At 35.2% G+C, this 13,433-nt stretch overlaps 1 protein-coding gene across 1 annotated transcript in view; it reads left to right on the top strand.

The window, feature by feature from the left end:
- Positions 1-13,433, top strand: part of LOC146000753 (putative ATP-dependent RNA helicase TDRD12) — a 235,611-nt gene that overhangs the window by 179,792 nt on the left and 42,386 nt on the right. The window contains exons 13-17 of the mRNA XM_083138395.1: positions 1,092-1,238; positions 2,050-2,252; positions 6,145-6,273; positions 6,733-6,878; positions 10,566-10,730. Coding sequence (XP_082994521.1) covers positions 1,092-1,238; positions 2,050-2,252; positions 6,145-6,273; positions 6,733-6,878; positions 10,566-10,730 — 790 coding nt within the window. The remainder of the gene's footprint in view (positions 1-1,091; positions 1,239-2,049; positions 2,253-6,144; positions 6,274-6,732; positions 6,879-10,565; positions 10,731-13,433) is intronic.

The following is a 13,433-nucleotide window of genomic DNA, read 5'->3' as shown; positions in this document are numbered from 1 at the left end:
GGTTGCTACTCTGGTCTTTCATAGATACTTTATTTGTGTGTGTGCTGGCAAATGTGGTTGTTACACTTGGATAGGAAACATTGATTATAAAAACCAAGTTAAAGTCAAACAAAGTTACCTTTGTTTACTATTCCTAACTTTTGATCTTGATGGGGGATGTTAACTTATGGAAGATTAGGATACAAAACATGGTAAAAAAGATTAAAATAGGTTTAAAAATAATTACAATAGGTTGATAGTCATTAAAACATCATTCCTTCAGTGGAAGTGCAAAATGCAATTACATTTTTTGCAGTTTTATTTGAACTTGAAATTTTAGGATATCATAATATTTAAAAATGCCGACCCAGCCAGAGGCAGGAAACAGCGATGGCTGCTTGTGATGAATATGTATAAATGAATATGCGTAAAACTTATTTTGGATTTTGAACAAGTTTGATATGCTTCTTACAGGAGTAATTTATTCTAAAGTTTGGATAATTTTATTTCTATAGAAAAGTAATTTTGGGTGCTTATCATAAGCTTCTTGTATAATGTAAATAGTTTAATGCAAAGATGTGCATATTTTGTTACTTCCACTAGTTGGAAGAATCTCGTAAGAACTGTAATGTCAAAGGAACCATTCAGGGTAAATATTTTTGTGCAAATATCATGTTGGAACTCATCTAGCTGACCGAAATACAGAGAATTTTGAAATGTTATGTTGCTCAAACTGGGATTAAAGCTGTCTTTCGCAGCTTAGCATAACTTTTTCAGTAGAATAAGGGAGTTTCATACTCGAGTAACAAGCAACACATATCACTTGGAAACAAAACCTTCAGAAATAAATTCAACCTTTCATACTTTGAGTGACAGAACAAGTTGCACGTGTCAAGTGGACTGGGCCATTTTCTCAATAGTGTGCATCATGTTAACTAGGTCTGTTGGTTGCGGATCCACAGATAATGTTTTTTTTAGACTAGAGGTGCCTGTGTTATATGTTATTTCGGTATGAAACCCCATGCTGCGTGTCACGTGTTCCTTGACCTCTGAAATCTGCCTCACATATTCAAAGTGCCAGTCATGTTGTGTACTTTCTTTCTTCCAAATAGGCATTCTGGAAGGTGTATATCCATTATACAAGACTGTTATTATGTGCAATACTGCATCCACTGTGGAGTACATAGTTCCATTTTTGCAAAATCAGTGTTACCAGACATTTTGTGCTCATTCGAAAATGACAACCTATGATGTTAAAGGTAAGTGTGGATCTATTGTATGCTGTGTAATCATCAATGTTGATGTTATATTTTACTGAAAAGCTTTGAAAATTGTTAGTATTTAGCAGGAATGGAAAAGAATAATCTGAAGTCTATTTGCACTGGCCGATATTGATTTATAGGTATAATCTAATGTCTGTAATGTAGTGCAAATTTCTGCCATTTTGGTATTAATTTTATTAATATAAATATACAATTATTATGACTTGGATTTGTAAAGTAATGGATTTTCAATAACACCGACATATACCTGAAAGTCTGTTTCCCAAATTTTCAATAACCACCTGTTATCATCTGTGGGGGTAAGAAAGAGAAGCTGCTGGCTTGGTGGCCGATCACATTAAGTGCACATTTATTTGAAAATATCCAGAAAATTCAAATAATATATTTGCGAAAATTAAGTGGAAACCTTAAAAATGTTCATATCATAAATAAACCTTTACGGAACAGTGTACACATGTAAGCAAATGAAGTTTACTAAATGACTTTTCTTATTAGAATTCCAACTAAAGGTTAAAAGATTAAAAATCAATAACTTACGTGTGTGAGCATAACGTAAGTTATTGATTTTTAATCTTTTAACCTTTAGTTGGTATTTAATTGTGAGCAATCAGCACATTACCAGTATCTTAATAGAATTGTTACAAGAAACTGGTTAAATTTGAAAAAGTAAAATTAAGATTTACTTCTTTGCAAAACCTGATGGTTAACATTGAAGTTCATGTATGTACATCTGTATATAGTTCTCTTGTGTAGTATGAGTACAAATTACTTGTTTTTTCTCCTGCAGAGGTAGGCCTCAAGTGGCATGCTTCCAATGTACCAGGCAACTATCCAATTTTGGTGTGTGATGATGTGTTACCAGACCTGGACATCAAAGATGCCACTTGCCTTATTCACTATGACTTACCAGACGAATCAAAAACTCAGTTTGGATTCCGTTTCACTTGTCTGATGGACCATTATCCAAGCATCTTGGATAAAGATGAAGATGTAAGTCTTGAACCTTTTAATGTGTAGATTGGGCGATTCCCCTACTGATTCTGTTAAGAATTAGGGTATTATTTAAATCTGAATAATGTTAATTTCTTTAGTGCCGAACTGCTAACTACATCTTTATTTTAGAAGGCAGAAACACCAAGTATAAGAAAAAAAAATAGTCAAATCACAGACTAAATTTTACATGTATGAAAAATTTCCCTGTACATTTTTCAGTACATTTTCAAACATTTGAGGGTGAGAATTTGATGAACCAAATATATTTAACAGATTCCCACCAATGTGAGTACTTGAACATTAGTAAATTAGAGTTGTTCAAGAATATTTACTGATGTTAACAAATATTCCATTTATGTAGGTGCCATTTAATCACAAAATACATGTTATCACCCAGTACTGCTGCAAAATAATTGTAAAATGTGAATTTTGCACAATTTCTGGATATACAGTCTCCCCAAAAGAGTTTGGTAACAGAGTCTGGGGAAGTATTGGCCAGGATTGGTGATTACTAGGGTGCAGATTTTTGCTTATTTGCCTTTTTTATTCCTTTGTAATAAAACATAGGCTTTAATGTTTTAAAGTTCGTTTCATTTTGTTTCTAGTCCAAAAATGAATTTTTATAGTGCCTATAAATGCCTATTTTGAGGGTTAGCATATATTTTGCTTAATTGTGCCTAAAATGTCTATACTGCAAGTTTTGCTTGCTTTAGCTTTTTTATGTTCCTTTGATTTTCCCTGCACTGAAGAAGGTAAGCCTTTGTTGATGTTGAACTTCCTGAAATCTGGTTATTTGCCAGATTTAGAGTCGCAAGGGATGCCAGGTCTTTGGAAATACAAAATGTCCCTTAATCAGAGTAAGCAAACTGGACAACCTGCTGGTGCCTCATACTTCGGCTAAACGACGCCAACCCACCCCTTCTTTTTTTTCCACCCGATAGCTTGTAGGAGTCAATCAATACTCATTTGTTTTGTGGTGTGTGTGAAAGGAAGTAGATAGTTATCCGTGGAGACATCTTGCGCATGTGTTTAAAAATGCCAAAGCACAAGGTGGCCAGATGTGTATTAATTTAAAAAATGGATTGCTCAAGAAGCTTGTTTTACCACCCACAGAAAATTTAATTTTTGTTACTTAGGGTTGCTTTTCTTCCACTTTTGGCTAATTGCGACAATTAGGATGAAATTTATGAAGGAGCACTCACAAAGAACGCCTATGCCCAGGCTGGGATTTGAACCTGGTACCCCTTGCATCGTAGCCGTGCTAACCACTCCACCAGTGAGGTTGACCCCACTAACAGAAAAGTAATTTTCTATCCAGCTTGTGTTAAATTTCTTTATTAAATAAATATTTTATCCCACATGTACATATAAAAGTTTTATATAGTGGACTTGTTCAAAACTCTCAGCTGCTGATTTGATTTCCGGCTCCTCTTAAAGTGTTTTCTACCTCTCCCGTTATTCGGAAACAAGAATAAATGGTGAACAATGAACACTGTGATGAGCCGTCACCTTACATTGCCTTGTGTTGCATACAGAGAAATACACTAAGTCAAATGATGTTATTTATTCTAAAATTTAATGCCATACACAGATTAACATCTCACATACTCGTGCAAGAAAAATGCAAAAGCTTTAAATTAACCAGATTGTGTTATCCTAGCAAATGAGGATTTGATACAAACTATTGCCAATTGTTTGTGACACATTTGTGCGCAATCAGCACATTGGGTAACACAAGTTCATTTCTTCAGAGAAATTTTAATTGGAACATCCTTAAATATTTATTTTTTTTGTTAAAAGGATGCAAATTGTTTTTTCATCACTTGTGAACAATTGGGCATGAAACTGGGTCATTTGTTCAAATCGACACAATCGTTAGCACAAACTCTTTATGTGAAATTTACTCTAACTGACTATTCCCTGCAAATGTGAATTTCTATCAAAAGACTGTTAGTAGTTTGTGAATCATTTAACACACTTTTATGTATGAACTGTAATACTAATACAGCAGTTGTGGCTGGTGGTCTAACTTTATGGGTGTGCCCTTGAGCCTAGCATCCAGAAGAAGTGTTTTATACGCCTCTCAAATACTCTCTCCCGTTTTTGCATACATAATGATGCTAAATGTATTGGAAACCCAAGTTATGACCACCTTTTACTGAAAATGAGGCTATGGGAGAAAGTAGGGGGTGCCAAAATTCCACCTCGCTCGGGTGAAAATTTTATCGAACCACTCCTGCAAACAAGGTAGCCGGTCCAACGACCACATGCAGAAAATCAGTTGTAATCTATCTAGCAGTTGCTTATTTCTAACGACCGACTGACCAAACCAACAAAATCAAACGAAATCGGGAGATTAATAAATACCAAAGAATATGATAATACTCACTCAGTCCATACTGCCCTGCTTCGTACTTCAGAATTTTTCTTTCCCTTCCATCTTATCTGTCTTAATATTGCAGTCGCTGCCCGCTTTGCTAACTTCCCTCCAAATATTCATTAAATATTACGTCTCTGCTTTCGCTATGTACAGTTTTCCCTTTCATCATGCTCACTTTGCAATGAAACAGGAACGAGCTTTTGACAATGCAACAATATTGCCACACACTGGAAACAACTGAGGGATCTATGTTCCCCTGCAGTGGAGAATTCAACTGCAGCACCACAAGGACAGTTTATTTTGACCAAGCTGCACTAATAAGCAAAGGCAATGCAAGACATTGTTTAAAACATAGGTTTCGCTTTCAGTTGTCCCCCTCCCTCGCTCCCTCCCTCCCTCCCTTCTTTGTTGCACTTGCCATGTTCGGAACAGTGTGGGCGAAGATACCATACAAATTCCCTTTTCCAAAAGAAATCCCTGAATTTACGATGATGAGTGTTTGCCTCTACTCTGCTCTACAGTCTTGAATGGAATGGGATTGCAACACTGCATTTGGAACACAACGCTAGCAGTGCGAGTTTAGTCCATAATACTGAAGCTAGAAGAGCGAATCCCTTCTCTTTTCTTGTATGCTGCAAACAGCAACAAACAAGCACACGGCAACTTGTGCGAAGCGAACGTATCTCAGAGGCAGGCACTGGTAAAACAAAGCCAATGGGGTAATGAGGCATAGGAATGTTTGATGTTTTGAAGGAGATATTATCCAGTGAATAAGTATAATAAAAATTAATTGCATTACAGATTTATTTGGTTGTGCACATGTGAATAGGCAGAATCCGCTACTGTAATACAGTATAACCGGTGACGTGCCCAGAATTTTTGAAAGGTAGGGTTACATCTACCTTTTTAGTAGTCATAGTCTGCCCTCATTTTACCATCATTTCCTGCCTTTGATGTTCTTTTAGGAATAATGGGCAAAGGGTGGGGAGGAGGTTTATCACTCCCAGCAACCCCCGTTGGACACGCCCTGAGTATAACTGCATTGCAATAAGAAAATTGAAATAAGTTCAAATTCAATGCCTATTTTAATGTATTTTTTATATTTAGGTGACATTTAAGAGCCTATTTTAGTGCCTTTTCTTATAGCAACATTTTGAGTGCCTATTTTCATAATTTTTGGTGCCTTTTTGCCTGACAGGTTTTTTGTACCTATAAATCCGCACCCTAGTGATTACATTCCCTTTTTTATAATAATTTAATACAATAGTGTTGGACTGTAATGACTAATGAGAAACCTAATTAGTATGTATTGGAAGTTCTTCCACTAACGTTTTATTCTATTATATTTTGTTCAGTAATCATTAATTGCTTAAATATCATTCATCAGAATTATTCACAAAATAATAAGTGAATTTAAGTCAGTAAATTTCCTGCATCACAGTACTGATAATAATTATTATTATTATAAAAAGTACTTGTACAGTTATATTTCATTTTCTTTATTTTCAGAAAAAGAACCTTGATGTTTTAATCCATGTTTTGGTAGAACAGAATAACATGGTGCAACTACCAACCATCATAGCTCTAACGAAAAGGATGGGTGTTGCAGTTTCTCCTGAAATAGAAGCTTTAGCTATAGTAAGTATATATGTTCATTATTTGTATATTTATTTAACATATTCTTTGAATAAAACTTGATACAAAAATTTAATAAGATTACTCAAATTGTTAATAGTGATGAGTAGGAACTTAGAAATTTTTTATTATTTTTTTTTTTCAAATTCTGCAGTTTTTGTAAAAAAATGCATTTTAAATTTAACTTTTCCGAATAAATTTTTGAACACTTACAAAGTTGTAAAGTCCTTTTTGGGCCACCCTGTACAACACCATGCAAACTTTCTTGTCTAGGATCCTAAAAATCAGTGATTTTCCAAAGTCAGGATTAAAGTTGAAATTTTTTTTCCTGATCTCAGTACTGACATTTCCAAGCCTCACACAGTCCCCTAACTGTCTGTGGTGAATGTTTCCTTGACTTTTAGCATTATTAGTTAGATTTTCTGACTCTGTTTTTCCCCTTGTGTGTTGTTATTATTTCAGGAAGCAGTTAGGCAGAAAGAGAAGGAGAAGAGGAAGGCTCCTTTGTGTTACAATGTGAAAGCTTTTGGACTCTGCTATGATAAACATACGTGCCCTGGACGTCACCTTGTGCTGTCAGATGTTGATAAACCAGACAAATTACCAACGTAAATAACTTTGATGCTATTCCTAGTTTTGTAGCTTGGTGTTTTATTGCGTACAGTTGTTTTAAAATTTTATTTTATTATTCTGACAAAATTAACATTATTTATGAATGGATCAAGTATTGTGTGTACCATCTATGTACACACACGCATGCCATTGAGACAGCAAGCTTTTATAATTTTTATTTTTTACCTTCCCTTTTACCTTATTATCTGCTGTCAGTTTCATTTTAATGTACTTTTGCATTTGAAAGACAATTTATATATATTTATATGTTAATGAAATATCAATTTATTGAGTTACAGGGTGTACATAAAGGAATGTACCTATTTCTCCCCCATCATTTACAAGTGTGGAAAGATGTGTAACGAGCACAAGTTGCAACTCAACGTCGAAAGTTTGACTTGAAATACCCATCATGCATATGCACTGTTTTAATAAAAGAATAGAAGGCACTTTGTAACGTCGTTCCTCGGCGTACTCATAATAATAATAAACGCATGTACTGGGCTACCATATGCAGAGGGCAAACTACTGTGATGATATTTCCGACGAGGAACCAACAATTACATTTATACTTGCAAAAGGGATTTTTGCTGAAAATAAAAATAGCATTAATATTTCCCATAAGCAACCAAGTGAAAGGATAAACTCAGTCCTGCAATCCCAACAAATCCACCATTATGCATCCCTTGAACAACTATATGTACTAATTGTACTGAAAGCAAAGAATTCAAGGTATAGTGAACCAAGCAATTTATTCATTGATAAATAACATGCTAAAATCAATACTTGTTACAAGCATCTTTGATTGTTACACATATTATTTCAGTTGTTTAATACGAGTATAGTTCTTCATTCATTTGTATCTGAAGTAACAATCATAAATATATTGTACATTAATTCACAAACAACAAGCAATATAAATTATGTGTTTAATAATGCAATTAATGATGGTTCATGTAAAAACTTACTTAAAAATACTATTGCCTTAAAATTTCATTAAAACAAACACATCATCATAAAACTAACTATATATGCTGCTATATCTGCCATTTGTACTTGCTGCTATATCTGCCATTTGTACTTTCAAAAAGCTAGATGCTCAAAATAGGTATTCGATTTTAATAAAGGGAAAAATCGATTATTTATTTTGTCATTGAGAAAGAACTCGATTATCTTTAAGATTGGCGTAAAGGTAGTTTATACAGATTTCAGATCGATCGCATAATTTAAATATGACGTATCTTCACAAACAGATCACGTTCTTATTTTTTACACATGGATTAACGATTTAATTGAACTTGCAATTATCGTGATTATGCATGTGCTTAATTTAAATCAAAATTACGTGAGTTTCAATGTAGCACCATTATTTCACAAATTACGTTCAATGTAACCTTTCTTTCACTTGGTGCACAGTACACATTATTCATCACAATAGTACACATTTACATACCTTATCAAATCCATTGTGCAGAGTTTTTTAACAGAAGCACACACTTCAGTATTTGCGTTAAATCCAAACATAGAACAATCTTATGGTCCGTCGTGTTTTCACGTGTCTTAGTTCGAAGTTGAAATGACGTATTTTGACATGGTGACTAATGTACATTCGAAAATTCTTACAAGTACCGAACACAAAATCCATTTCTATCAAGAGCACAAATAATAATCTGCCGATTTAGTTACTTCCTTGTTAATGTACACAATACGCAGCAAATAACTATAACAATATATAGTATGAATTCAAGGCAATATAAGTTTTATGCAAGTTAAAATTCACAAACTTCATCGTAAAATAACAACGCAGAATGCACTTGATTCACAGACTAACGACATTGCGATCGACAAGTAAAAATTGCACGATGTTTGAGAATGGACAATCGGTGCGTTTTTTGTACAGAAAGAAAATATAAATGTATGTTATGCAGAGCGATGTTGAAGAACTGCTGCGCAACTTTCAACACAATGATATGTCTGAATATGATCACAGCACCATCTGTCGGGAGATTTCAGAAACAAACACAAAATTAATGTCAAGGGAATATTCTGGTGGGAATTTTTACCTGAGGGGAAAAAATTGAATTATGTGTATCGTGATGATGTAAATAGCGAAATTTTAGCTATGATTGTCATCACATTAAAAACACTGGGTGTCAGCAGGGAGTCACTTGAACAGGTGGAAAAAATCCCGGTTCTCCCTGGATCTCTCTCATGGTAGTCAGACGCCCTATCAAGATTAGGCTCAATTCCATCATTAGATATAGGTATCAGACCATCTCAACAGTATAGTCAGTCATGATGGATGCATTCAGTAAACGTGGTTTAAGAATTACCTACGTGAAGTTTTGTTTCCACGTTGCACAATTGGATAGTTTTTTTTTTTCCAATAAATTTCGAAGGCTCACTGCCTTCATTCACTAAGGGTATGGCGTCTGGAGCGTAGATGGTAGCACGTCATTTGCTTGCATAAAATTTTACATTGAAAAATAAATATCTTTGCTGTGTTTGAATGCAAAGATCAAGCAAGCGAGAGAACAGGAGAGCAGGCCTCTTTTAGACGTCTGTTGCAGATAACAGAAATTGGAAAAAGAATTACAATGATTTTACGTTACAGGCAGTTGTGAATGAAAAGTGCAATAGCTTAGGGTTAGCAGTTAGAAGCCATGGTGGTCTAGTCGGTAGGGCATCTGGCTGCCATGTGGGAGATCCAGTTTGATTCCCTGGATGGGTGATCTAAGGTCGGAATTTTTTCCAGCCTGGTGACTGCATAAAGCAGATCCAGGTTCATTTAGTTTCAAATCAATGGGTACCTGAATGGGGAGTAAAGGTGGCTGGAGAATGGTGTTGATCACATCACCTCCAAAAGAGCCGAGAGTGAGAATACAACCCCTAATTAATTGTTTTCGCCTTAGTTTCAGTACTTTAAATCACCAAATGCCCAGTTGTTTTAACTTGTGTACTTGGATGAAAAATTCATTTTTTTATTTTAATGAAGGGTAAACTTGGTGCTTGAAGTGGAGGGGGTGTCATCACCCTGCTAAGATAATTTACAAAAGCAACTTCCCACCTGCTCCATTGCCATCATGTTGAACCATACAAAAACATCTCACCTCCACCTTGGAATTTCCACTTCTATCACTGGGTGGACCAATATGAAAGAAATGTTTGCCAATACCAGTAAAGTAGTAATATAAAATATACCAACACCAATAACTGATATTCTACCAATCCAATATACAATTTCAAATGTTCTTTGGACAATATGAGTGTTCATTCACCTCCTTAATTAATGTATGTAACCAGATGATTGCAATGAGTTCTTGAACAGGAAATTATGTACTTACTTACATTATGAAACTATGACATGTGAATTATATGTGTGTGTACCGGTATGATTATATCAGCTGATACCCACACTTGTTTCATCACTAATAACATATTTGTAGGTTTTTGTTAAAATTTCAGATCATTTTTTAAAGGTTCCAAGCCCTAATAATCATATAAAATATTTTCTTAAAACTTTTCATATCAGTGTGACACTTTAATAATGAACTAACAAGTGTAGTTCTAAAAGCTGTCTGAAATTTTGTAGTTCATTGGTACAAGTAGAGATCTGTTGTTGCATGATTTGAACACTACTTTTCTGTAACATAATATCAGATTGTTGTTTTTACTCTTTACAGCTGTGGAGAAGTTAAAATAAAAGTTTTAGCCCTTCATGATGCCTGTCATTATTCTGCAAGGATTACAGAGCATACCGACCTAGATGGAAATGTTTCTCAATTATCTGATGATTATTGTGATATCCAAATGGCTTTGATTAAACATTTCACGAATGAACATAACAAGTGAGTAAAATTAGATTCTTATTTTTCAATATTCTTTATTTTGTAAAAGTAGAAATAAATGTTTGTACAAGAAAACTACATTTGCATGTGTGTATTGCCTTCGTTTTGCTGCTGGGCTAAAATTTCTAATAAGTCAGCACAGTGGTTATGTAATAGCAAGTAGTTGAGTTCTAGGTTCATACTCTGGTTGTGCCATGATTCTTCACAAATTTTTCAATTTGCAATTTTAACCCATGTGCAGAGATTAATATTGTATAGCTCTGGGTAAAGTATATTAAGAGAGGAAAGTCAATGTGAATTTTATGCAAACTGGCTGAACCTTATGTGACAGTTGGGTCTGAAGAGGAGAATTATAAAGGAATTATTGTACAATGGAACATGATGATGTGTTAATTATGGTAAATTTGTCCTATCATTGGTACGGACATATCTGGGTGCTTGATATTTTGGCACAAAGTAGATTGGTCAGGAAGCATAATTGAGAGAAGTAGAAGAATAGATGAGGAGGTAAACAGAAGAGGACAAATGGGTGGTGAACTATATCAAAACATTCGACGATTAATATGGAACAGGTATGTACATATGAAATGCAAGAAAGTAATATATAACACATACTATGTGCCAATAATTACGTATGGAGCAGAGACTTGGACAATGACAGAGAGAGACAAAAGAAAGAAGCAGGCAGCGGAGTTGAAATTTTTAAGGAGTTTATTGGGGAATACTAGAAGGAATGAGGAGATCCGACAAACAGTGGGGGTGGTGAAGCTTCAGAACAGGATAGATCAGGCACAGATGAGATGGTTCGGACACATGAAGAGGATGGATGCAGAAAGACTACCAGTAAGAGCTTACCATGCACAAGGAGTGGGAATAAGGCCAAGGGGTGAGACCAAGATGTGTGTGGAAAGAGCAGATAAAGGACAGTGTTAGGAGAAGAGGACAAGATTGGAAAATCGTGGAAAGAGAGGAGTGGTGGAAGACCAGGAAAAAACGGAGAATCTTGACTTCTATGCTGACCCAACCAGAGGCAGGATACGGTAAAGGATGGTGATGATAGATTGTTCACTGTAAAGAATCTTCCAGTCTGAAGTGATAAGTGACCTTCAGAAATAAATGCAACTTTTCACACCAGAGTGACAACAAGTTACACATGATGCTTGTTACTTGAATGGCACTAGGGTTGGTTTGTTTTCTCAATAGCACTCATTGTGTCACTGTTGCATACCGACCTGAGATGTATGCCAGACCTGATCTGTGTCATCGGTGTGCGCCAGACCTTATAACTATATATTATCTAACGTTATTCCATTGTCTCGTTTCTATCATGTATCCTGTTGTAATGCATCATCCTTCGTGATGGAGAAAGGACATGTAGTGTCTATATTATGATGCAAGTTATTTGTGCATATCATGTTGATGAGTTTGCGAATTACACGCTTTTGCTTGTGACTTAAATCTGGTCGTATTCTTTTCTCTGCACTCCGGCATACTGAAGAACCTGCACTCGACAGTCACCCCGGTCTATTGGTAGCACATGCACAATGCTTTTTCTACATGCTGGAGAGAAAAGTGCCATTCTGATGTGTGTAGTTTGAGGTTGTCGCTTGTCATTTTAGTGTGAAACCCTCATGTCATAGTTCACTTCTCGCCTGACACCGTGGTCTACAAAGTCCCTGTCCAAGACAATCTTTGGTAGATTCATATCTTCTCAAGCACTTGAGAATTCTCACTGTACTGGTTCTCCTCTATATGTCTCGAACACACTCCACACAAACATGCTTATTTGCACAAAAATCGTTTACACATATCTTTTGCACTAACACACTGTATGACACGTGCTTGACTCACAGGTATATTTGCCACCTCTCCTGGAGTCAAACTCACTCTCCCGGACATTTTTTTTTCTCCCAGAATTACAAGATTTAGCATTAGTATATTTCTTGTTTTTATTTTCTTTTGGTATGCATTTTTTGAGCGAAGAAATTTGATATTGCTAACCAAACCATTAACTTCACAATATTATTTCGAAAACTTGTGAAAAATGAGTCATTGTGTAAGTAAGTGGAAGGAGGGAGAAATAGTAAACACATTGTGTCATTGTTGCACCAAAGCTTCTACACAAGAACTGCAGGAAATGATAGTAGATCATTGTTGTGTCAAAGTTTTGAGACTTCTTTACTTCCCTCCACCCAATTTGCCTCATTATCACCGGGAATTATGCGTGAATTCTTCTTGAATTTTTCTCCGTAGACGTGAAAAATTGCAACTTTTATTAATCCAAATCATATTGAATTTATACATATTGGTAAATGCCCTCAGGCAATATTTTCACAGTTGAGTTTTTATTTTTATCATGGAAGGAAAATAAAGCGGAATTCTCTCGATCTGTTTACTTTGTTACTGTCCTTTGTAGAGCAATCTGACAGACAGAAGATCATTGCAAGATAAGATTTCTTGAAGATGATTAGGTAGATTTGAGTTTGAAATTCTTACACAATTAACAATTTTTCGCATAATCCCATAACATTTGTTGTGTGACTTGTGTTTGTAGGTGTACAAGGTACAGTCAATAAATAACCGGAAATATTTTTTTTTACAGAATCTTATTATTCAAATGGAATACAATACATGATAATTATTATTCAACGTAGTCCCCCTCAAGTTCAATGCACCTGCGCCAGCGCTCTACAAGCCTCCCAA

The sequence above is a fragment of the Lepisma saccharinum genome, chromosome 1 (assembly GCF_977018435.1).
Source record: "Lepisma saccharinum chromosome 1, izLepSacc3.1, whole genome shotgun sequence".
In the NCBI taxonomy this organism is placed as follows: Eukaryota; Metazoa; Arthropoda; class Insecta; order Zygentoma; family Lepismatidae; genus Lepisma; species Lepisma saccharinum.
The sequence above is the reverse complement of the archived record's forward strand: the minus strand, read 5'-3'. Positions and strand labels throughout refer to the sequence as shown.